At 57.5% G+C, this 25905-nt stretch overlaps 1 protein-coding gene across 1 annotated transcript; it reads left to right on the forward strand.

Moving 5' to 3' along the window:
* The first annotated feature begins 413 nt into the window (after positions 1 to 413).
* Positions 414 to 24053, forward strand: GLRX3 (glutaredoxin 3). Its single transcript, XM_075533742.1, has 11 exons — positions 414 to 565; positions 7458 to 7566; positions 15754 to 15828; positions 16198 to 16399; positions 17382 to 17554; positions 17846 to 17907; positions 18739 to 18796; positions 20080 to 20132; positions 20654 to 20693; positions 20798 to 20890; positions 23753 to 24053. Exons 1-11 carry the CDS (start codon positions 480 to 482, stop codon positions 23801 to 23803), a joined length of 1002 nt encoding a protein of 333 aa, XP_075389857.1. The 5' UTR covers positions 414 to 479; the 3' UTR covers positions 23804 to 24053.
* Positions 24054 to 25905: the final 1852 nt, after the last annotated feature.

Genomic DNA, 25905 nt, shown 5'->3' on the forward strand with positions numbered 1-25905 from the left:
CACGGCCGGCCACACTTGGGCAGCGCCGCTGCATGGACAGGTCAGTTTGATCCAGGAGGTCAGGATTGCCTGAGATAAGTCCTGTCCAAGAGCCTGCAGGCTCCACCTGCCAGCTTTCGGTCTTCGCCCTGCGACTTCGGTAGGCGGCGCTGGCGGGGCGGGCGGGCCGAGGGAAAGACGGCAAGCGGGCGGAGCCCGCAGGCGAATCGGGCGGGGCGAATCTGGAGACCGCGTGCGCACGGCGGCCACGGCCGGGGGCGGGGCGGGGCCCGGGGGCGGGGCCCGGGAAGCTGGCGCAGGCCGGGAGGGGTGGCCTGCGGGTCGCCTGGCAGTCTGGGATGTACTTCATATGAGAGGGGCGGGGCCTGAGGGCCGGGCGGGTCCTCGGGGGCGCGGCCACAGGCCGGCAGGGGCGGGTCCTTGGGGTTGGGCGGCGCTCTGCCTCCCGCGCTCGATTACTCCTGTCTGGCGGCGGCAGCATGGCGGCGGGGGCGGTCGAGACGGCGTCCGTGGTGGAGATCGGTTCCGCGGGTCAGTTTGAGGAGCTGCTGCGTCTCAAAGCCAAGTAAGTGGGGTGCTGGGGCGGAGGCTGCCCGGAATCCCGGCTCCACTGGGCGGCGCGACAGGCTTCTTCCCTCTCCCCGGCCCGCCGCCGCCTCGGTGACCGCCGGCCCGCGGATGCCGGCGGCCGCCAAGTTGGGGCCGAGCCGGCCGCATTCCGCACTGCTCCGCCTGGGGGGGCCTGAGTCCCCACCCGCCCGGTACGGAAACGTGACCCCGGGGCCTGGCCTGCCCGACCTTCCGGCCTCGGCCCACTCTACCCGGGCGGCGGACACGGTGACTCAGCTCGGCGGCGGGCGGGGACCCAGGCCCGGGGGCGGGGCCACGAGGGGAGCCCACGCCCGCGGGTAATTCCAGCCCCCTGCAGGCCGGGTCAGCCGGGCCTCTCTGCGGCCCCTTTGGAGCGGGGTGCAGGCGCTGCGAACCCGGCTGGCCTAGGCGAGGCCTCCTGCTTGGGCGCCTGTGTGCCCGAGTCGCTTTGGCTTTGGGGATGACAACGGGCTGCAACGCTGCTCGGTGTGCACGCTCTCGGGTGGACGTTGGCAAGGCGCGCACGGCGCCGGCCCCTGGCTCACCGCTCCGAGTCAATGAGACCTGCCGGACCCCAGCTGGTGTGAGGTCTAAATGAAGCCCTGGGGTCAGCTTCTCAGCCGAGGACTCGAGCCAGCCTCGGAGGATCCAGCGATGGGGCTCCAGAACGGTGCCCTACTGGGGGGTCTGCCCCCCGCACAGAGCCTGGGTTCGCCCGCCTGGGGGACACAGGCCATAAATGCGCATGGACCTGAAGTCAGCTCAGACTCATGGCCGAATTTGATTTAGAAGCAGGTAGTATTTGTTATACCCCCCTTCCCAGTGGAGAGTGCTCAGTGAGTGTGTGGCCGTTGATGAAAATGGGGTGGACAGAGGTACTACCCACAGGCTGGCCCTGCTTCACGGAGGCAGTGAAGTTGAAGTGTTGCCCAGAGCAGAAACCTCAGGGGTACCTGGGAGATTGTTACATGAAATTGAGTCTTGGAGGAGAGCGGACTCGACCACATCCTCCACATTCACACAACAGTTCTTTGCCTTTGTCAGGTTCTATCAGGTCAGGTGGGGGTTCCAACTCAAGTTGACCCCATGTAAAACTGGCCCACCACTCAATTGTGTTTGAGCCCATTGCTGCAGCCGCTGTGTGGGCTTTCTGTGTTGCTGGCCCTCCGATTGGCCAAGCGTGGTGCTCTTCTCCGTGGACCTGCTCCCTGATCCTACTTGTTACTTCCTCCGCAAAGCACGTGGGAAGAAGTTTCACCATCCTTGCTCTAAGGAACATTGTTTGTTCTTCTGGCAGTCTGTGATATATTTAATATTCTTTACCAGTAGCATAATTCAAAGGCATCAATTCCCCTTCAGTCTTCCTTATTCATTGTCTGACTCCTGCGCGCACATGAGGTGGTCCGTGGCTCGGACCAGGCCTGCTTTTGTCCTCGACATCTTTGCTCCGGAACACCTTAAAGAGCAGCATTCTTGACAGCTGCTTCTGAGGGTTGCTGGTGGAGCCAGCCACAATGGTACCCTTGACCAGTCAGACTCTGCGCTGGTGCCACCGGGATGCCCTTTAGCCCACACGTGGGGAGTTTGGAGTTATGCTCAGTTGCAATCCTTCCGGAAGGCTGTATGTAGTCTGCTGTTATTCGCGTGTCCCATCCCCACTGAGTAAGCAGGTGAAGGAAGAAGTCAGATCTGAGGACACAGCCTGGAAGAACATGAGGGAGGTGGCCTTTGTGGGCCCCAAGGACAGCCTTCTTAAACATTTTGAATCTGCCTTCACTTTAAAGAGTTGCTTTTGATGCCTCATGTTTTTGTTTCCGTGCATCATGTTTTAAATGACCTTCAGAAAGCATAAACTTTTAGAAATGTGAACACCATTCAGACCTATTTTTTCTACTAGTCTGTACTTGAAATAATCCACAAAACCGCACATCTTCTCCACAGTAATGAGCCTAAGTGGGCACATGGGATTTGATGCCGGGACTTTCCTAGACCTGTGGAAGTCTGTGGTTCAGGGCCCGATGAGAACAGAAGGAAACCCTGCCAGTCCTGCTCACCTCACTGTGGTTCTGTTTGCGCCCATGGTGACAGCCACTGGGTCTGTCTATCTCAGTCCTCCCTCCTTTTTGCCGACCATCTGATTTACCAAATAAGATGTCTGGCAACATGTCTGAAGTATGTGAGACAAAGTCTGGCCGTCCTTGTTTCTAAGGGACATGTTGCTTTTGTCTTTACTGCAGTAGTTTCTGTCCCTGTAGTCCACCGCAGTGCCAGTGCTGCTCACCGGGACCCGCATTCCCAGCATCGTTTCTCCTTCAGTCTTCTTTTCGTCGTCCAGCTTCCGCATGTGGCAGTGTCTCCGACTCAGTGACCCTGAAGGATAGAGAGCCAGAGGGCACCTCTCTAGGGTTAGAAAGCCTGCCTCCTGGCAGGTGGTTTTGAACTGCTGACCTTGTGTTTAGCAGCCCAACATGTAAGTAACAGCAGCCTTACAGGGCAGAGCCCACTTTTCAAGTAGCCTACTTCAAGTAGCCTACTTCATTTTCTTAAATATAGCAATATTGTGAGCATTTTTCCATTTTATAAAACAGTTCTTGAAAACATAGTGTTCAGTGGATATATAATATTGTTATAGTTGAAAAAGGCATATTGTTCACTGTTAGTTTTTCCTTGCTGTGTGAAATAGTGGGGAACTATCCGTAGACTAGGGGAGAGACTGGGCTTTCTGCTCCTGTAACAGAGTCTCGGGAAGCCACAGGGACAGTTCTGCCTGTCCCGTAGGGTCACGATGAGTCGACGTCAGCAGAGAGCAGGACTGTCCATACACATGACTTTGTCTTGACTTGGTTCCCTAGGAGAGATGCTTGGCAGTGTGCAGAAAACCTTCCTGGAAGGGCCCACCTTTGGGACTGGCTTTGGGAGGGGGGGTCTCCAGTATCCTCAAAAGTGTTGGGGACCTCTGCTGTCCTCTCTCATCCCTCCAGTCTGGGAGTTTCCACGGACCCACAGTCCTGAGAGGAAGTTGCAAGGAAGGCTGGGAAATGTAGTCTTGCTGCGTGCCCCAGAGGGGCCAGAAGCAGGGTTTGATGAGCCACCACCATTGTCGGGGGCATGCCCTCAGCCAGGAAAGGGGCCCACCTCAGCTGGATATAGACTCTAACCCATGGGGTCTCCCCACATCTGCCCCCTCCTGCCAGATATGCTCCCTCCCCACTTTGTGTGTTCCAGGACGGCACTCCGTCTTCATCCCTGTCTGTGACCTCTGTCTTCCAAGGCCCTTTGACTCCTCCAGGAATCCGGCCTTCCATCTGAGAGCACCTGGGATGTTTTTGGGGTCCTCCTCTCCCCCCAGCACCTACTTGTCGAAGCCCCACCCCTGGGGGTCATCTCCCGCTGTGAGGGGCAGTGGGCTCTGCCCTGTAAGGCTGCTGCTGCCTCCTGCATTTAGCCTCTGCCCCTCCCCCCCCGTCCCCCCACACCTGCTCTTGCTGTTGCCACAGGTCAGCCTGTGGAGTGGCTGCACAGGAAACTAGGAGTTCCGTCCCTGGAGTCCGTATTTCCTCGCTCGGGCTGTGCTGCCCTCATGGCCAGCTCTTACGGGCCGCTTGCCAGCTGCCTCCACTCTTTTTCACCGCTTCCTCAGCTCTCCCTGAAGCCCTGCCCTCTGACTGGTGCTGGCAGCCTGGGTGTCTCACTGAGTCTGCCTGATGGCCATCCCAGATGCTTGCAGTCCGACCTGTGTTGACTTTTCTTGTGGCACCTGCTGATTGCCATGTCCTCATTCCAGGGGCAGGCAGTGACTCAATGTGGCTCCTCTAGCCGAGTCGCTAACTCCCACCAAACTACTCCCCGACCTGGGTCTGGTGAAAAGGTGGTGGTGGGGCATGGAGAGCACTGAGCACAGGGAATCCCTGGGTAGTTGTGCACAGGAATCCCTGCAGTGCCATCCTGTGGGGGTGTAAAAGGAGCCTTCTGAGGAGCAGGTGGAGGGATCTCATGACCAGCAAGAGCCAGGAGTGGGGCATGTCCTGTGGACCCAGAAGACCCCTGTACCCTGGTGCAGAACCCGGAGCCGGAGTATGAGACAGGGATGGACTTCCCCAAGCCCAGGGAGAATGCCTTTGTGCAGGAGGCGGGTTTGCAGTGGGGTACCTCTGGACACTCACTTGCTGGCCCATGGAAGTGGAGCCGAGTACCTTTGGGCTGAAGCCTACTTGCATGGGGTCCCTCTGGCCTTGAAATTCAGGAAACTCGGTTTGCTTAAGCCGAATGCCTTCAGGCTGAGGCATACAGCAGAGTGGTTTGCCCTTTGGGGCATGTATTGGCGGATCTCCAATGACAGAGAAAGGCAGAAGTTGGCAAAGATTTCACTACTGGATCCACACTCAACACCCATGGGGTTAACACTCAAGAAATTAAACCAGGTAGCGAACGACACAGGCCCTCTTGGGAATGTTGATGATCAGAGATGCCGCTTTGAAGGTGAAGGTGTGCCTGACTGAAGCCATGGCATTCCCAGTGCCTCATGCTACCTAATCTGGGCAGTGAATCAGGAAAATGGAAGACTTGATGCCCTAGATTGATTATATTGGTGAAGTATGTTGACTCTGTACCAGAAGCCTACCTCGGGAGAAGTACAGACAGTGCTCCCTAGAAGCAAGGATGCTGAGACGATGTCAGAAGGGGCCAGTCCCTGGAGGACGCCGGGCTCGGTGAAGTAGACGGTCAGTGAAACAGTAAGGCCGTCAGTGAGCGTGACGGAGCAGCTTTGACAGTGGGCTCAAATACAGCGAGGATCACCAGGACGGTGCCACGGGATGGCTAGGAGTCGCAGCCGTCTCCCAGTAGCTGGTGGAACTCCACCTTGTCCTCACTCAGTGCTGGGGACTCCCAGGGTGCTCCTGCAGGTGTGTCCGCTGTTGGCACTGTCGCTTACTGATTCCTGCTCTAGTTCAGGCATATGACCCTCAACCACCAGGTCAGACTTTACAATATTTGTGGAAAAATGGAATTGACAGAGACTGGCATTTTTCCACGAACTTTTTAAAACCTCCTGGTGTTCTGGGTATCTTGGCTGATGTCACTGCTGGCCATCTGACATTACGCCTGATGACACACCTGGGACTCAGCCCTGGACCTGTGCCTCACCTGTCACAGCATCCTGCCCTTTCAAGGCCATCCTGTAGGCTACCGTGGCTGACACCTTGCCGTGTGTGCTTAGGAGTCACAGTCTGACTCTACAGACTAAACTGTTGGTAGCACAGTCGGCAAAGCACTGGTCTGGGAACTGAAAGGCTGGCAGTTTGAACCCACCAGCTGCTCAGGGCGAAAGCTGTGGCAGTCTGCTCCTGTAACCAGCTATAGCCTGGAAACCCCGTGGGGCAGTCCTGTTCCATCCTGCAGCGTCTCTGTGAGTGACAGTCCCCTGGGTGCTTGGGGCTTGGCTATTTGCCCCAGGTTGGTTGGTGCACTCTCCCTGTTTGTGTTATTCCTGATTCTTCTCTGAGGGGGAAGGAGGATAGATTTGAACATGGAATGCTGTGAGACCAGGGTCTTTGACTGCGCGTAAGGACACACATGAAGATCTCTGTGCCTTTAGACATTTCTGAGAAAGTTGTCTTGGTTGGTACCCTCCCTACCCCGGGGTGACCTCCTGATGGCTTGGCCGCCGGCTGGAGTTAGGCTCTCCTGTGTGGGCCTTCGGTTTTCAGAAAGCCTTATGTGTTAGGCAGAGTTCTCTATAGAGAAACAAAATCAGGGCACTTATGACTTAATATATATATGTAAATATTTTTATACACATAAAATAATTATATAGAATATGTATTTACATATAAATAATTTATATATATATAAACACATATGGATAGATTTATACAGCATGAAGGAATATAATAGTTAATTAGTCCACACAGCAGTACAGAGAACTCTGTTCAACTCACTTCTGTGGAAGAGTTAACATTACTGGATGTCCTTCAACTCCTGAGGGCTGCTGGGTCCAAATTAAAGCAAGGACAGCTGAGTCTTCCCTCAGGCAATGCAGGCAGTCTGCCCACAGGCAGCAGACAGCAGGGCAGGTCACCAGCAGTCAGCAGCCCAGAGCAGGCTTAGCAGAGCAGGCCTCTATGGGATATTGAACTCAAACAATGCAAGACGACAGGATCCGACAGCCCCAAGCTCGAGCAATGTCCACACAGGTGGCGAAGCAGGTCTCAAAGGAACTTCAAGCTCTAGTGACATCATCCATGGGTTGGCTGTCCCATAGATAGTGTAGCTCACAAGTTGAGGCAGAGAACTAAAGCAGCCACACACTGGTCCAATCACCAGAGAGCAAGAGAGAGAGGGGCAGGACTTGCGGAGCCATTTATTTCAATCAAACTGCGGCCTTATTGATCCCATATGTTCCGTTTGACGAGGTTGGCACAATAAACCTACCTATCACACCTTCTGAATCCCAGTATTAAAACATCCAGGAAATGGGACATCTCCCAAAGTAGTTCCATTCCCTGTTTTCTGCGAGGCTGTGGTAACTTCTGACCACTCCTCCAATGGCCTGATTTTGCTTCCTCACCCAAAGCCACACTTGCAAGTAAATTCTAACCCCATGTCTCATCCACTGTGTGGATTTGGTTTCTGCCTGTTCTCCGATCTGAATGTCAGAGTTGGTTCACCCAGTCGTTTGTTGTGGTGTATGAAGGTCACAAGCCACCACTTCTGGGCAATTTCCCCCTCCCACGGATCCTTTGATTTCTCTGTGTTTAGACACAGGCATTGGGGGGACAGTTCGGCGTTCATGGGATTCCACCTGTGTCAGGATTTGCTTCTTTCCAAAAGCTGTGCCACTTACAGCTGTGTCTTGTCGGTTGCAGGTCTCTCCTGGTGGTGCACTTCTGGGCACCATGGGCCCCGCAGTGTGCCCAGATGAACGCGGTGATGGTGGAGCTGGCCCGAGAGCAGCCCCAGGTCTCCTTCGCGAAGGTACTTGTTGCTGTTTTTCTCTGTAGATTAGACTGTGACGCATGCCTTGGACGCCAGGCGCTCGATTGAGTGCGGGTAGCTCTGGCTTTTGCAGTAGATCATTCTGAACAATCTGAAATAGTCCTCATTTCTCAAGGAGCGTGCAGTGTGAAAATCACCAGACTTCCCTAACGCTTCCTCTGGTGGGAGCACGTCGGGTGGGTGGAGGTGGGGTGTGGCCCGGCAGCCTGTGGTGGTTCCCTGTGGGTGATGTGGTTGTGTGGGTAGTTATGTGCGAGCAGACTTCCTTGGAAAGCTGCACCTGGCACAGGCGGGCTGCTAGGGACCCGAGGGGGAGGGAAGGGGAAGGGTGGGCCATACCTTGGGCCCGGTGAGTGCACACCTATGCAGGACGCAGCAGAGTGGACTGATCACCTGGGCCCTGGATGTGCAGTCACCTGTGCCTCTCTTCCCTCTGGGGTCAGCAGCCGAGAAGGGAGAGAGCGCGGGGCCCTGGGCTGGCATAGCCTTACGGCACAGGGTAGTAGTGTTGCCACCTGCTACAGGCAACCTGCTGTGACTAGGACCCTTGCGATGGGTTCACGGAAGGTTAGGCAGGCCCAGGATTCCGAAGGCCCACAGAGCCAAGGCCTTCTTGTCCTGCAAACGAGATCTGCCAAGTGCTGCTGGCAGGCTGACGCAGACGAGTGGCACCGGCGCTGTGTGTGGGTCCTGCTGTCGTTACTCTCAGCGGGCCGCCGCATCAGTGTCAGCCTCCTGCCTTTTCAGAATGCACTTAGAGTCCTGGGACCTGAATAATGTGATTCTAACATGCACCCCACAACAGCCGATGTAAATCATGGTCGAGAACTTCAAAGCTGCGAGTGTGGCTGGTGTTAGAAGATCCCGATTACAATCGAAATGAATGATTCAGCGCGTCAAGCCTAAGATCGATCCAGATGGTGGTGATTGCTGTAGCCCATCTCTACCTGTCTGATGTTACCAGTGCAGGTGACAGACTTGTGTGCCTAGCTGCCAGTGGAATGATTTATTTAACGAGGTGATAGCATTACGTCTCACGTTGGAGCATACCTGACAGTGAGATCATAAGTTGTTCAAGTGCTTAAGTGTCTCCGTGAGCCAAGGTGGGGTGTCCTCGTCCTCCACACAGATACCGGAGCCTGGCAGCACCTGCTGTCCCCTCGGAAGTCCCTCAGCAGCGCCGTCTTCCTCCCACGAGGCGTTGTCAAGGGCCAGGCGGTTTCCTTGCAGCCATCGGGGGACGCGATTTAAGAGGTCAGGACAGAGGGCACGCCTTGCTACTCTCAGCTGCTGAGAGCTGACGGAAGTGCCCGGGTGTGGCCATATGGTCTCTCCGTGTGATGGCCCAGTGGTCAGCATTGTCCTGTGTTCTGGCAGGCCTGACAGGGAAGTGGGACTCGTCAGTTTCTCCCTCCGGGTTGCGAAGTCCTTGCAATCGGTGCTGTGGGAGAGGATGCCTGTGAGACTGCATGGCGAAGCCTCCCCATGGCCATTGACCGCTCCTCTTGTAGGAGATGCCAAGCGGAGCCTTCAGGGAAGCTGGGGACACTGTCTGTGGGGGTGGCCTGTGCTCAGTGGGAAGGCCACCAGGAAGTTGGGGACATGGTTTCTGGGGGTGGTGTGTGCCCACTAGAATAGGCCCTGAGAGAAGGCTTTCCCTCCTCCGGATCTTGGCTCCTCTTGAACCTGGCCAGCTGGCTGGGGGGATTCCAAGGGATGGGGATGCCCGGGGCAGGGTGAGTGAGTATGGTGCAGTGACTTCCTGTAGCCATGGTCTTGGACTTCCACCCAGCACCTGGACAGGAGCCTACACATCGGGTGTGTGGGTAGAGTTTCCATCTCCGAAGCAGAGCAGGACACTCAAGGGTATGCCCAAGAGCCCTGTAGGCAGTGAACGTCCCTGACCCAGGCATAGCAGAGGGGCCAGCAGCAGAACCTACAGCCAGAGACAGAGATGAGAATGGTGGCCTTTGTCAGGCCTGCAGTGCCATCCCACCACTGCCTGGCCTTGGCGGGAGACTGGCCTGTGGAGTGGGCCGCCTCCAGGCACTTAGTTGGGGAAGCTAGACTTGCTAACAGCCAGGTGAGAACTGAGCAGCCTGAGGCTGAGGCCTGTGGTGGAGAGGACGTCCTTGGCAGCTCTGTAGCATTGCTTGCTCAGGGCAGAGGCTGAGGGGCCAATTGGATGGAAGGATCAGGACCAGAGAGAGGCCTGCCTGTGGGCATGGCTGAGATGAGGCTGCCCTGACTGAAGAAGCACTGAGTCCCGGGCACTTGTGATCCTGAATTATAATCTGCGAACTTCTCCAAATAAATCCCTGTCTGTGAGTATGATCTGTTGGATCTGTGTGGTCACAACAATGGATTCTGGGAGGAGTGAGAGGAGGTGGAGGGGCTGTGTGTGCGCTTGGGTGCCAGAACTGGGCCTCTGTCACAAGGTCCGGCAGGAGGGAGAAATCCCTGTGAAAGAGGCCTGGAGAACATCTGGATGCGGGGGGTCACCCCCCTGTGGGCCAGGATGAGACACCCGGGAGGAACTGACTGCCCCAGGCCAGGCATGAGGGGATCAGGAGGCAAGTGAAGCAGCCCTGGGCTTTGCGGGAACGTCAGCCAGCTGTGGAGAGGACCGCCTTACCCTGCAGTCAGCCTGGCACCCGCCTCTGCTCCTGGCTTCCTCTGAGGCGAGGCCCCACAGCCCTCCTTGTTGCGTGGTGGACTGTGTCTGCCCTTGAAGGGAGCTTGGCCCTCGGTCTGCGGGGACTCTGCCAGAGCACTCCCTGCCTCTGGATCCCCCACTCTTTCCAGACCCTGCACCCCCTAGTTTGAGAGTTGCAGGCCAGGAGGCATGCAGGCCCCTGTCTGGCATACTTGATTCTAGGAAATGGTCACGTCGACTGGGCCTGAAGCTGCTTGTAATCACTGCTTTTCATTGTAGTCCCTGACTGGTCACGTGCACCGCAAACGCAGCATGTGACGGGGATGGAAACCCCAGGCAGAGTGGCCCAGTGCAGTGGGTCGTCTGATTTCATTGATTGTGGTTCTAAGCCAGAGCTGAAATCCTTGACGACGTCGTTCTCTCCTCCAGTGTTGGTATTCTCTACCTCTGAGGTGTGATCCACGCTGAAAGCGCAGTCTCTGATCTTCCTCAGCAAGCGAGCTTGTGCCCTCTGTTCATAAGGCTGCGTCTCACCCGCAGGTCCCGTGCTCCATGTCGCCCAGCTTCCCAGGCAGTTTGCTTGGGAAACAGACTGACTCAGAATGGTGAGGATACAACTCTGACGCACCCCTTTGCTTCCTTTAAACCAGTGTCCCTAGTTCCGTGTGCTTCAACAGCTGCCTTCTGGTCCACGTGTAGCTTCAGCAGGGGTACAACAAAGTGCCTTGGGATTCCCATTCTTCTCCGTGTAATCGGTCATTTGTTAGGATCCTGTAAAACACAGATGAACATCGTTCTGGTTTTCTCTGCTGTCAGCCAAGGTCCATCTGCTGCAGCAACAATATCGCTCCTGCCCAGTCCTCTTCTGAACCCGCTTCAGTACCTGACTGCTGTCTTCCGCTGTACTCCTGCCACCGTTTTAAGTCATCTTCAGCAAACGTACTTGCATGTGATACCAATGGTACAGCGTATGACTTTGGGCATTTTGTTGGCTCACCTCTCTTTGGAAGGGCTACCTGTGGATCTCTTCCAATCAGTTTGCCTGGTAGCCGTTTTCCAAATTTCTTGGCACAGACCGGTGCGCGCTTCCTGTGCGTCAAGAGCTTGTTGAACCTTCAGTGCGGCTTGGATTGCTTCCTTTTTAATATCACTGGTTCTTGACCACACTGTACCTCTTGAATGGCTGGATTGCGACCAGCTCTTTTTGAGACAGTGGCTGTGTAAGCCTTCCATTGCTTGATGCTTCTTAAATCATTCAATATTTTCCTTAATAGGATCCTTCAGTATTACCCCTGGAGGCTTGAATTTTTCCTTCCGTTCTTTCAGCTTGAGATGTGCTGAGCTTGTCCTTCGAGTTTGGCTTTTTACTCCAGGTCTTTGCTCATGTCACGGGAGTACCTTACAGGGTCTTCTCCGGCAACCCTTCTACTTCATCACTCCCTTAGCTACTCGAGCAAGCTTTCGTGTCTCTCCTGCCCGCTCTGGTCTTTTCTTTCCTGTCCTCTTACCGACCTTTTGCTCTCTTCTTGTGACTTCTTCATGCCATTCCCCCAGCTCACCCAGCCTCCTGTCGTGAGCGCCCCGTGTGTCAGGTGTGGAGGGTGGGCTTCTCCTGAACTGGTCTTAGAGCCTGCGGCACAGTGGGTTGGTTACATGTTGGGATGTTAACTACAAGGTCAGCAATTGAGACTCACCAGCTGTTCTTAGGGGGAAAGATGAGGCTTTCTGCTTCCGTACAGAGTTGTGAGTTATGGTCTTGGAAATCCACCGGGACAGTTCTCTGTTACTGTGCCTCAGAAGTGACTCGATGAGCGTGTGCTTTCTTGGGGGGATGGGGGGGCGGACTTGTAAATCTGAGCAGCTGAGGGTCTGCTCCACAGCTGGCCCCGGCCTCGTTCTCACTGCTAACACTGAGCTGCTCTATCGCCTCATTCCAAAGATGTAGTCTGTTTGATTCTGTGTATCTGCCCATCTGGGGACGTCTGCACGTGTCGCCGCCATTTGTGTTGTTGATACCAGGTATTTGCAGTGATGCGGTCATTGGTGTGGCCGAATTCTGCCAGTGAGCACCGGTTTCTTTTCTGTCCCCGAGGCCAAGTTTCCCACTTGCCGCTCATTCTCTGCTCCCAGCGTGCACACTCCAGCTGCGCACCTCAGAATGCCGATCACCGTGGAGTACTTGACAGTGGGCTTCCTTCTTGCCTGTTTAACTTTGTTAAACCAGAGACACACTCACTCCATCAAGCAACTCAATTCCGATCCGAAGCCTGTAGGACCGAGAGGCTTTCCAAGGTGGGAAGTCTTTATGGGATTAGAAAACCTTCTCTTTGGAACCGCTGACCTTTCACTCGCCAGGAAGGCTGGGCGCGACAAAGCACGTTTCCAGAAAGACAGAGTGCTGCAGAGGATAGGAGGGCAGGGGAGAATTAGGAATCGCTTCACCTGGACCCCGGGGAGACAGCAGCGCATGAACACACCAGCGGGGAGAGTTGATGAATACTGTCTGGGGGACATCGATCTGGAAGTTCAGGGCCCCTTCTTCCTCACGGGAATGAGGCTCTGGCCCAAAGAAAAGCAGCTGCCAGGCCCGGCCCGAGAGAAATGCAGTGGTAGGGCTTCAGTGACTTGTGTGTGGCCCTTGAGAGCAGCCTTGCTGTCAGTGGGACTCTGTCCCTTGGTCTGGAGAGTCTGTCTGCCCATCTGTCTTTCACTACTGCCTACAGCTGACGGAGCCCTGGTCCTCTGGGAGCTCACTTGAGAGAGGCAGCTGTGGGCCTTTCAGGAATTCGAGCAGCCTTCAGGATGGATTGCGGCTCGGAGTCAAGAAAGCCAAGCTCCTCACCACTGGACCAGGGCAGAACATGGTGATCCCCAGAGACGCTGAAAGAGGCGTGGAAGCAGCAGTCAGGAAATTAACCGATGGGGACTGAGGCACCAAGTGTGTTTACCCACCTTGTATGCTGTGGACGTCGGCACGAGTCAGGAAGACTCGGAGCGTTGGCATGCTGTTCCCGGTGCAGAGTACGGTACGCACCACATACCGCACAGCTCCCTAGAAGCCAGGATGGGGAGATTTTGTCTCAGACTTTGGATGTGTCGCCGTGAGAGACCATCCCTGGAAAGGGAGATCATGCTTGGGGAAGTGGAGGGGCAAGGACACAGAGGAAAGACCCACCCTCCACCCCCAAAAAGTCGGAAGTGCCTTCAAGGCTGCAGCAATGGCTCATTGGCCGGGTGGTGTTAGGAGTCAGAACTAACTCTGGCTTCATAGACCAATGGCACCTTGCTTCCAAGTGGGGCCCTGGTTGTCCCCTGGTTAGGCCCTGGGCTTCCAGAATGGATGCAGCGGCTGTTGGAAGCCGCCCCGGGCTCTGCAGCAGAGAGGCCTGATGCCTTCCCCCCAACACCCCCCTGGAGATAGCCACCTTGGACAGACCTGTGTGGCCAGGGTCACTGAGCCGGGCCATCTCGAGCTCCCTACCCCATCAGCACCCTCTGCTCCCCAGCATAGCTGTCAGTAGGCTGCAGGGCTGGGACCCGCGGAGCCGTGAGAAGAGAGCTGTGTGTAAAGTCCCGTAAGATTCGCCTTTCTGAGTCGGTGTGAACGTGCTTTGTTACCTTCCGCCCGAGGAGCCCTGGTGGCGCTGGACTGTGAATCCAAAGTCTGCTGCAGATACACCACCCCCTTGTGGGAGAAAGTGTGGGGACCAGCTCCCACACCGAAAGGGTCCTAAGGGGCGGCTGTGTGATTGAAGAGTAAATTAAAGAAACATCAGACAAGCATGCAAGGGCTCCCCTCTTCCATGGAGACTGGACCCAGAGAGAGAGAGAGAGAATCTCGTGCATGCAAGCCACGTCGTACACGTACGTGACAGGAAGGGCTTGCGCTGTGGGCGTATCTGTGACAGGAAGGTACAAACGTAACACAACGGTTCTAGGGTTACGATGGTGGCTTTTTAACCCGGATCCTTTCTGAGCCAATTTGAGCTTACCCGTCCCTGAACGCTTCACCAGAGGAGCATTCTATGATTGTTGTCAGAAGGGAGTGGGCCGTACTTCAGGTTAGGTGGTCTGATGGCTTTTAATGGCAGAGAACCTTCCGGCAGATCGCCTTCCAGCAGTTGACCTTCAAGAACACAGCAGCCACCATGTGCTGGCAGGCCTCACCTTAACCTTGGCCTTATGAAGGGGGCAGTTGAGGGGGTAACATTAGTTAGGAGAATGTGACTGAGCTGCATCTCCAGCTCACGAACGTGAAGGCCGTCCTACACCAGAGTTCGCTTCCTGGACTCCTCACATCGGAGCAGAGGGAATTTTCCGCACACACTCTTCCAGTTCTCAGCTTTCCGCAGGACGGGCGATCTGCTCCATCGTGACTCTCCCCTGGAAGGCCCTCGGAGGGCCGGCGGCGCCGCTGAGGCAGTGGGTTTGCGTCTGGTTTTATCCTGGCTCTTCTCGGCGTTGCCTTCCCTGGGCTTGTGCTAGTGATGGTTTCTTGCCTGGGGTGGTGTTGCTGGAAGGAGAGAGCGTCCCCTCTGGTTCTCGCTGCCACTCTGGACTCGGAGGAGGAAGCTTGGTGTCACTGCACATGGTGCTTGCCGGCTTCCCCACGTCGACGACAGCTCAGGTGGGGCAGTTTCTAAACTAGAGCCAGAGCCCCCCAACACTCTGACTGGCTCTTCGGTGAGCTCTGCCTGCTGCCTGCCTCTCCCCCACCTTCCTGGATGGGCGGGAGAGTACTGTAAGATCGATGAAATTTTCACATAAAGACCTCGTGGGAAAGTGGGACGAATTGAAGGTGTTAGGGAGATGGCGCAAAGAAACACAGGTCGTGAAAGTGCCGGGTCCCTAAGCTGGCCGAGCGCCTGCCTCCTGCATCTCATCACGGCAGGTGTGTCCGTCCTCCAGAGCCCTGCCTTCGGGGGGACTTTGGGGACTTCACACCGTTCTGTCCTTCACGCTTGGCCTGTAGCCATCATGCAAATCCCGGTGTTGCTGGTTCCAGCAGGGTCATGTCAGCCAAGATGGAGGGGCCGTGCACCCCAGGCTGGCTTCTTCTGGCATGAGGGCCATCGTCACTGGCCTCTGGGCAGGGGGTGCCCTTGTTGGAGAGTGAGCTTTGGTCCAGCGAGGCACCGAGCACCCCGCAGCCGTGCAGGAGCTAAAAGTCTGCTTCCCCCTCCGCCACGTCTGTCCCCTTGCCCCCGCTTCCCTCTCGCCTCCAGGAACTGGTCTCCAGAGCAGGCAGCCCTGCTGCAGCCAGGGAGAGCGCCGTCATCAGGACAGAGTGGACTGGGTCACCAGGCCACCCCAATTCCCTCCCCGCCCCTCAGCCTCCAGGCGCCTTCTGCAGTGTGCACGGGCACTGCCCGACCGATGGGGCATGGAGTGCCACTTCCTGGGGTGCATCGCCCCGCTGTGGGGCTGCGGTCGAAGCGCAGTGGTGCAGGGGTGGGGTGTGTGCGCTATGGCAGGCCCCCTTCCGCAGCCCCCGCTCACCTGTCTTGCAGCTGGAAGCCGAGGCTGTTCCACAGGTGTCGGAGAAGTACGAAATTAGCTCTGTTCCCACCTTCCTGTTTTTCAAGGTAAGGACAGGTGGCCTAGAGCTAGTGGCATGGGGGGCTGTCAGGGTACTGCCAGGGTTCTGGAGACGTGACACCTTGTGGGCCCCCCTCAGAGTTGGTGTCACAGCTGTAGGCCCAGCATGGCCCTCCAGTTAGCTCAGGAAAAACTGTCCCTTTGGCTGCTTTTGACCGATGGTTGCCTCGCTCAGGAAGTGGGTGCAGCCCGCCTTTCACCCTCCTTTCTGCCCTGACAGACTCTCCGGTGGCTTTCCTGTTAGGACAGAGCTGGTCTGGGTTGGGTGTGCGTGTCCCACCCCCCCTTGTTCTCTGGTGGACCCTTGGGCCCCGCGGTGGGGCTAGCACACTCCCTGAATGTCTCTGCTGCTTCAGAATTCTCAGAAGATTGACCGGTTAGATGGCGCGCATGCCCCAGAGCTGACCCAGAAAGTCCAGCGACACGCGTCCTCCAGCGCCCTCCCACCCAGTGCCAAGGGTCCCCCGGTAGAGGACCTGCACCGGCGCCTCCAGAAGTTAATCACCGCTGCCCCCTGCATGCTCTTCATGAAGGGGACACCCCAGGAGCCGCGCTGTGGTGAGATGCCCACGCCCAGGGGCACCTGTGACGGGGCACAGCAGGGATGGGGTAGAGGGCTGTGCTCAGATGGCTCTGCACAGGAGAGGCTTGTCTTCCCCATGGGGTTCATTATGATGATCCAAATTAGTTCCCTGGAGAAGGGGTCTGAGAAGAGGGAGACCCTCAAGGAAGTAGGTTTACCCAGTAGCTACAGCTGTGAGCTCAGATGGGCAGGATTCTGTTGGCCAAGGCACCACTCTCATGGACTGGGAGCTGGCAGGGATCTTAAGCGTCATCTCTGTCTTTCACGAGCCTCGACCTGAAGAGACTGGGACTCCCCAGTCCCTGGCTGGTAGCGCCAGCCTGCCACACTGCAGTCATCTGTCTCATGCAGCATGGCGTGGCCTGGCCTCTCGGTGCACGAGCTTGCTCTCTTCATTCCCTGTGCCGTCCCTCACACCGCTGATTGGGTGTGTGTGTGTGTGTGCATGCGTGTGTGTGCGTCTGTCCGTCCATGGCTGTATGTGCCTGTGTGTGTGTGTGTGCACACGTGTGTGTATCTGTCCATCCCATAGCTCGTGGCCATGCTCCCTTTCAAGCCCATTTTGTCCCGGAGCCAGTTTGGGGTGGTGCGCAGGCCGCCCTGGGGTCCTGCTGGGTTCTTGGTACCGTGCCCCCTACAGCATTGCCCAGCTGTGTCCCTGAGCAGTTAGTGCCTCTAGGGGAGCTGTGGGGGCCCGAGTGCGTGGTGTCCAGGACGCACACCGGTGGGAGGACTGACAGGGAAGCTGTGCCTTGGGCTCAGGTGGTGGGCTTTAACAGGGAAGTTCTTGGGGGCTGTTTGACGTCACTCACAAAAGCAAGCAGACCTCATGGTCAAGTTAGGTCACCTCCTCTCTGAAGTAAATGAGACAGAGAGAGAGAGAGAGAGAGAGAGAGAGAGAGATTGCATGAGCACATGAGAAAGAAGTTAAATTCTATTTTCTTTTTCTGCTTCCAGGTTTCAGCAAACAGATGGTAGAGATTCTCAATAAGCACAACATTCAGTTCAGCAGCTTTGACATCTTCTCGGACGAGGAGGTCCGTCAGGGGCTCAAGACCTACTCCAACTGGCCCACCTACCCTCAGCTGTACGTGTCCGGAGAGCTCATAGGGGGGCTGGACATCATCAAGGTGAGCATGGGGCTGGGAAGCTCCTCCCGGGCCTGCCTCTTTCTCCTTGTGAACTGGGCGAGAGTTTGCACAGCCCACAGTCCACCCGCGTTTGTCTGTCTCATTCGTTCCTCATGGTCTGTCCCCCCTCCTCCTCCCTGCCCTCTCCCTTCCCCAGCCTGTCTTGGCCGAGGGCCACCCTGTGGGCCTCACCTTGGCTACTGTGGGCCTGGCGTCAGCACAGGGGTTTCTGTCCCGGTGGCCGGTGAGCGGTCGGTGCCGTGGTCTCTTACGCATATCTGTGCCTTTCAGGATCTGGAAGCATCGAAAGAGCTAGACACGATTTGCCCCAAAGCACCCAAGCTGGAGGAGAGGTAGGCTTGCCTCCCCAAAACGCGCTCTCCCTGAGGCTCGTACGACCTTGATTTCGACTCAGCCTCCTGGGACCCTCCTGGGGGCCACATCTGGGCTGTGTTGGGGGGCCAGGGTCATCGCTTTGCTGTGTGTAGCTCCTACTGTCACACCACACGGGCCTCCTGCTTTGTGGCAGGTCTGTGATGTCAGAGCCTCTGCTGCCCACTGCGCCTCACACGCCAGCAGACACACCGAACCTTGTTACCTGCCTCCCTAAGCCACTGTGCTGAGTGCTCTGAGTAGGAAAATGTTCCCCGGTCCGCTTTGCGAATTAAAGAGGCGTTTGTTTTGAAGCCCCTCCCCACACTCGCCATGCTCACTTGGGGTGTGTGTGTGGGGTGACCATCACCTGGAAGTGTGGGCTAGGAAAGGCCTAGGGTCAGGAACTGACCCTCTGAGGCCTCTGCTGAGAAGGTGATGGTGCCGGCTTCCCTGTCCATCTGGGACCTCCCTTTCCCCTGGCTCTTGAGCCACCCTCAGCCTGAGCGCAGAGACTCGGCTCTGGTGATGCAGGCCATCAGCATCCCGTGATGCTCTGGGTCACTCGAGCTGGGCAGACCTGGCACTGAAAACCTGCCTGCGAGCTGCAGTTCTGAAAACTCCGTGTGGGCTCAGCACACGACCCCCTTCCTGAGCAATTCCTTATGGGTCAGCTGTTAGTGTTTTATTTCTCAGACTGCAAGCTGCAGCTTGAGAGCCGACCCCCGAGAGCCTCTGCCCTCCCTGTGTGGGCGGGTGGGTGTGGGAAGGGTGGTGCGGTGTGCCCTTCACCGCTGTCCCCTGCTCTGCAGGCTGAAGACGCTGACTCACAAGGCTGCAGTGATGCTCTTCATGAAGGGGAGCAAGCAGGTGAGTGCCTGCCGGGGCGCCCCCAGCCCCAGCATACCACCTTCCCCGCCCTACTCCCCTAGGAGGGGCCCAGGCCTGGTGCTGCCGGGAGCCCAGCCACAGACAGGGTTTCTGGTTTGTGGGACTCTCCACAGCCCCGGCACAGTTGGCTGAGCACAGGTCCCTGGCAATCTCAGGTGCACGCCTTGGGGGACGGTGCCGGGAGGGTGCCGGCGGCATCGGCCCGTCTCCATATGCTGCGTGCCGCACAGAGGACATGCAGGGAGGGGTGTGACAGGCGTTGGGGCGTGGGGGAGCGCTTCTCGGGCTGGTGGTTGAGTCTTGTCCGGATTGGGGTGAGCCAGGCCCCTTGGTGAGTGCTGTGTTTGAGGTGGGGAAACAGGCTGCAGGTAGGTTTGTCCTGCCTCCAGACTGATGCCCCTGGGAAGACTGGCAGGACACTGCCCATCTGTGGGCACTGGAGCTGGTGCTGCCCACCTGACAAGGTGCTGCCTGCCTGCCCGCCCGCCTGCTTGGTGGTTGATGGCAGCCTTACCTCTCACTCCCACTGAGAGGAGCTGTGCCTTGAACTGTGCGGTGGCAGCTCTTGCCCATCTGTCCGTGCTGGGACCTTGCACAGAAGCTGGGTGGGCATCCAGCCAGGACAGGTGCAAGTAAGCGCTAAGCGAAGTGGCCCAAGGTCCCACCTGGCTGTGAGGTGGGAGCAGCAGGAGCCTTGGGAGGGAATCCCAGCTGGGGGATGGTTTCTTCTGGTCACACTGGAGCATGGCCATCTTGAGCGGGTAACATCTGTTTGTGGGTCATGTTAGTATCAGGGACGAAGCCTGACTGTGTCACTCTGGAGGCGGTTTTGGGGGTGGGGATTGGGGTGGGACTGAGGATCGCCAGGCATGTGGGGCCATCCACCAATCAGAGCCACTGGGCCTGCGGCCCTCAGAGGGCAGCAGCGGGCAGCTGGGGAATTTGGCTCACGGCCGAGACTTCAGCCTCTGCACCGGCAGAGTGTTGTCATGATTAACAGCCCAAACCAAGGGAAACCATTGCCCCGCGTCAGTTCTGACTCCGTGTGACTGGACTGAGGGGAGCTGCCTGAGCGGCTTCTGGGGCATCAGTGTTGTGCAGGGAGACCGCCCCATCCTTCCTCCCTGAGGGCAACTGGGGTTCACTCCTCTTTCAGCTTGTGCCCAAGTGCTTGCCCTGTACGCTACCCGGCCTGGTATCCCGCCCGCCTGTTGGGTACACACTGGGAGACACCTCCCTTCTCTCTCCTTTTGTGAGCACAGGAAGCCAAGTGTGGATTCAGCAAGCAAATCCTGGAGATTCTCAACAGTACAGGGTACGTACCTCATGCCCGCCCATCTGTAGCTGTGGCGCCATGCTGGTAAAGGTGGATGCGCACTGCATCCTGTTGCCAAAGGTACCTTCAATGGTGGGGGGGGGGGAGAGCGAGAATCACGCTCAAGGCCCTCCCTGTTCCTGCTGACAGCCCCGAACGAAGACTAGTTGGTCTGAGTTTTTAAAAACAGAACCAGGCCTGTCTGCTGGCTCTGCCTGTTTCTTCATGTAATGCCTTTTACAAAGGTGTGTGCGCATGCACACTATGGTGCCCAGCAGGCTGTGCCACAGAGTGGGCGGGCTTCCGTACGGGTCTGCAGTGACAGGTGGCAGGATAGCCCTGGGCCACTTCGGGGGATGCAGGCCCTGGCCAGCAGTCTGGCACTTGTGCAGTGTGGCGTGGGACCATGCTGGGAATCCCCACGTGGAGAAGGTGCCTGGCCGCCTGCTCTTCACTTGTCTCGTCCTTGAGCCGTGGGCCCAGACGGTGGTGCGGGGCCTGAGGTGTCTCTTGTCTTCCAGGGTGGAGTACGAGACATTCGACATCCTGGAGGATGAGGAGGTGAGGCCTGGGCTGGGCTCTGGGTCTCCAGGGCTGGGCTTCCTGCCGGCCTGGGCCCCACAGCAGGACTGGCTGAGGCATTGAGCATCCTGTTGTCTCTGCAGGTGCGGCAGGGGCTGAAGGCCTACTCCAGTTGGCCCACCTACCCGCAGCTATATGTGAAGGGGGAACTCGTAGGGGGGCTGGACATCGTGAAGGTGAGCCGGGTCTGTCCTGTGCCCCTGAGGGGTGGGCGTCCTGAGCGGGGCTTGGGGGTGGTGTCCTCGTCCCACGGTCCTCACCAGGTGCCCAGCCTCCCGGGGCTGGTTTGGTGGCTTAGGTAATGACAAGGTCTCGAGCGCCACTCCCCTCACACTGTCCTGTCTGTGCCCCTGCTCTGCACTCTGTGTGCTCTCAGGTGTACAGGATGCCTTCCCAGTGTGCTACTGTCCCCAACACATCTGAGGACCAGGCCTCTGCCACAGCTGGGGGAGGCCCAGCTCCCAAGGGAATCAGAGCAGGCTGCCCCACAGGGACTTGTGGCTCCCAGCGGGTGTCATGTGCACATGCTGAACAGGGCTGAGGCTCTGCCAGGACGGGTCTCCCGCAGCTTTCAACAGAGCCTGCTAGCCCTTGGTCGGTTGGTCGGTCGGTCTGCTGAGGTGGGAGAAGCTGCAGGTGTGTGCTGCCTGCTGCGTGCAGACCCTGGCCTGTGAGTGGGAAGCAGGCCCGGAGTTGTGCGTACCTCACGTTTCTGGGGGGCTGGGTTGCAGCCTCTGTGTGAGTCTAACAGGACAGGCCTGCGCTGTGGTCTCCTCCAGCTGCCACGTGGGCACGGCCGTGCGCACAGCAGGCCGATCAGGTTCTCTGCCCGTGCTGTGGGCTGCTGACCGTGAGCTCTGAGGTGCTGGCCCACCGCTGTCCTGCATGGTCTGCCCCTGGGTGATGGGTAGTTCTCTGCCCCAGGGTCTCTATGTGGCAGGGTGTCCGGTAGACCTGTTGCTGGGGATGGATGAGGAGGGGAGCCACATATGCCTGGGGGCCCCAGAAAAGGCCTGGCCGCAGTGGGAGAGGGTGCTCCCACAGCCATCAGTGAGGGTCTTTAAGTGCTATTGTGGGCCTCCCCCTCCCCCCAAAGACCAGGGCCACCCCTAGATGTCCCCTGGGGTTCCTCGAGCTTCTGTGGGGCAGGGTCACAGGTGGGGTTGGCCTTCATTGTGTGCCCTTTCCCACTGGACCTCCTGTTCCTGTGTCAGCAGTCCGGCACAGTTCACACCTGAGATGTCGCCGCCCAGAGGGCCCCGCCGGTCCCTCAGAGAGGCTGGTTCTGGGAGGACTTCTGGCTGCATAGCTTGTAGGTGCCCCAAGGTGCTGGCATGCTCCATTGCAGGCTGGGTCGCCTGGAAGAGGCGCTGCTCACCCACCTGGAGCAGGGAGCAGGTGTGGGAGTCAGCAAGCCTCTCCCAGTGCCTTGTGGCCTCCTTCAGCTGGGCTCTTGCATGGGCCTGCTCGGCTCTGCCGTGTGCTCCAGGCTGGGTTTGCTGGTGCAGGTAGCCTGCTGCGGGATGACCCTTGGCACTTTGTAATCTGAGTGCCAGGGCAGCAGTTCAAACCCAGTGGCGGATCTGAGGGAGAATGACGAGGCTCTCCGCTCCTGGAAAGCTGTAGTCTTGGGAGCCCATGGGGACAGCCCACTGTGCTGGCGGGGGTGGGGTGGGTGTGGATGCTGCGAGTCAGGCAGTGAGTTTGGAACTCTGGGCTCAGCTAGGGAAGGTTGGTAGACCAGCGGTTCTACGCTGGTAGGTTTCCTTCTGCTTCTGGATAGACTCCTGCTGCCGTTGTCTTAGGTGTGTACCGGGTGTGTACTGCTGGGTATGTACAGTGTGCCGGGTGAAACAGTCGTCTGTACTGGGCTGTTGTTATAGGTGTGTACAGTGTGTGTGCCGTGTCTGTACTGGGTGTGTACTGGGTGAGGCTGGTGGTCTGTACTGGGCTGTCCTAGGTGTACATGGGGTGTGTACAGTGTGTGTGCCGTGTCTGTACTGGGTGTGTACAATGTGTGTTCCAGGTGAGGCTGGTGTTGTCCTAGGTGTACATGGGGTGGGTACAGTGTGTGTGCCGTGTCTGTACTGGGTGTGTACAGTATGTGTGGTGTGTACAGTATGTGTGCCGTGTCTGTACTGGGTGTGTGCAGTGTGTGTACTGGGTGAGGCTGGTGGTCTAGAGCAGTGGTTCTCAACCTTCTTAATGCCCCAACCCTTTAATACAGTTCCTTGTGTTGTGGTGACCCCCGCCCATAAGATTATTTTTGTTGCTACTGTTATGAATCATTATGTAAATATCTGATATGCAGGATGTATTTTCATTGTTACAATTGGACATAATTAAAGCATAGTGATGAATCCCATAACCAGTGTGTAATTATATATTGTGAAATATTTATTTATAATGACAAATAAATGAAATGTTGTCTTGAAGCCTGGTGTAGCATGGGTCACAGTCTGTTGGCCGGGGACTCCCATGTGGGTGAACCCGCCTGGAGACAGAGGAGCAGAAATAATGTGTTTTCCGATGGTCTTAGGCAACACCTGTGAAAGGGTCGTTCGACCCCCAGGTTGAGAACCGCTGGTCCAGAGAGACAAAACCAGCGGGCTCACGTACACAGGAGAGAATGTTGTGTTAGGAAGGCACCCCAGCCTAGGTCAGCTCAAGTCCCTGGGTCCCTGCCAGCCAGGCCCTATCCAGCCTCACGTAGGTGCAGGCGAGGACACAGAAAGGTGAAGCAGGAAGCAGGAGGTCTCAGGCGTGGGTGGTCGGTGGGAACCTGGCAGCGTCCACGGCCCGGAGCGTGGCTCCCAGCATTAGCAGCCTGCCCGGGCGCTCCCTGGAGGCCGCCCCAGAGCCCCAGTGAGAGAGGAGAAGGTAGTTGGCATATCTCTCTCAGAAAGGGGCGCACTCCCAAGAAGACGGCTTCAGGCTGACTGGCCGACTGATAGGTGGACGCCACCCCTACCTTCATGCAGCGAGTTGACGTAACCCTCTGCCACGGGTACATGCCAGGTTGTTTGTGTCTTTTTTAGGAACTGAAGGAAACCGGCGAATTGCTGCCCATCCTGAGAGGAGAGAACTGACCCCTGCCCAGCTCGGTGCCCACGGTCTGCTCTGAGAGGAGGACTGGACTGTGACACCCCCTCCCCCCAAGCTCGGTGCCCAATGATCGCCAGAAATACTTGATTCTGTGGAGCAGCTCCTGACCGCGTCCCCACGGCAGGCGCACATGTGCTCTTGTCACTTTGTGTCTGTCACAAGGTCGTGCTAAATGTATGTTACATTTTTTTTCCACTGAAAGTAGAATACAATAAACCTCATGAAACCCCAGAAGGAATGGGGTCTGGAGGGTGTCTCAGTGGTGGGGGCTGCCCTGTGAGAGACGGACAGTCCTGCACGGGGCCAGGTGGTACCCAGCATGCACCATGGCCAATGCAGCCCAGCCATGCTCATGACTTCCTGGTGGCTCTGGGAAGGGCCAGGAGAGGCCTTTGGCTGCAGGAACTGGGGGCTCACTCAGGGAGATGGCTTCTTTCAGTGCCCCAGCAGGCTTCCCTCTCCTCCAAGACAGACTGGCCTGTGGACGCCACCAGGACATCTGTGGTGCAGAAGGGGCGGGTGGCCCTCTGTTGGGCACTGGCCCCACCTCCCCCGCCACGGTTCTCTGCACTTAGGGCACCTGTGGCACCTGTCACCCTGAGGGCGAGGGGCTGGGAGAAGTTCGTAGACATGTCAAATGGAAAGAGGGTGGCATTTCCCCACCCACTTCTTCAACTCCCCTTGTAAATTGTCCCCAGGTGTGGTCCAGGTGCTGCGGGCTCCGTGACCTTGTATGGAGGTGCTGGGGTCGGAGGAGGAGCCCTTCAGCGCCAGGCTGCCCTGCTCTGCCCGTGGGTGCCCCCAAGGGTGGTCTGGGAGCCCTGGGGCATGGCGGGTGCCCAGTTAGGCGGGTGCTGAGAAGCACGAGTGTCTCATTTAAAAACTAAGGTTGCAGCACAAGTGAACTGCAAGACGCTGGTGAAAAAGAGAATTCAAATTTCCCCAAACTTTAAGTGAGCCTTTGAAATGCAGAAATGAAAACAGAATTCGGTTGGAACTCCACTTGAGGACTGAGGCCTCCTGTCAGATGGTGCTGCCCAGCTGGCCTCCCACCAACACTCTGCCCTGATGCCCAGGCGAGGAGGGGCTGCCCGCTGTTGCCCCACCTACTGCCACGCCCCACACAAGAGACCACGGGGCCACTGCTGACCAGGCCACAGAAGAGGGTGTGTGCAGGCGGGACCTGCTGACACTGCCCACTGCACCTGCTCTGAGCCGCCCGCCCCCCCCCCCCCCCCGCCCACTCCTCCCTCTGCAATCGCTGAATGTTGATGGGCCTGTGCTGTGAGCCAGCCTTGGACCTGGTACAAAGGTGACCAGCAGACATCAAGTCCACGTGCAAAGGGCATCCGGCCCTAGCCTCTTAGCAGTTCAGTAAAACAGCCTGTTGAGAGAACCGAGTTTTGCGCTACAGGTTGCTCACTTTGTCCAGCGCCTGCCTTAGAAGGGCCAGTGATGGTGGCCGGGCCCCATCGCTCTTCCGGTGTCTGGTTAGCTCTGTGCTTCCTGCTGCAGATGGCTGGTGGACTGAGCAGGACCTCGTGCTTGGTTAGATGGAGGGGCAGCGAGAGGAAGGCCCTCGAGGTTGACGACACGGTGACTGTGAGACGGCACAGCCCCGGGCGGGGCTGGTGCCCGTGTGCTTGGTGTCATGATGGCTTTGAACAGGCCTGGTGGCTCCTACCACCACTGCTGTGTGAAGAGGCTGGGCTGCGTGGCTCCTGGACTGCTGGGTCCTGCAGAGCCGCCCTTGGACGCTGGGGGGAGCCCCGGCCCTGCTCACTGCTGTCGCTGGGCCTTGGCTCAGGGCCATGGTGCCAGACACCCACCTGCCCAGAGGAGCCAGCCCTCTCGTTGCTGTTTCCGCCCTTGCAGACATGTTTATTCCATCCAGCGGAGGGGTTCCAGGTTGGGACTGCCTTTAAAGGAGCAGTAAGCAGGTTTTTATAAGCAGGAGTCCCATTTCCAGTCACGAAAGTCAGTTTAGCTGGTGCTTGGGATCATGCGGCCCTGGTAATCACCCTCCCCTCGAGGATTATACAACAAGCCAACCAGACGTTAAAGGTTTAATTAAGATTTAAATAGA

Source organism: Tenrec ecaudatus, chromosome 16, assembly GCF_050624435.1.
Source record: "Tenrec ecaudatus isolate mTenEca1 chromosome 16, mTenEca1.hap1, whole genome shotgun sequence".
Taxonomy (NCBI): domain Eukaryota; kingdom Metazoa; phylum Chordata; class Mammalia; order Afrosoricida; family Tenrecidae; genus Tenrec; species Tenrec ecaudatus.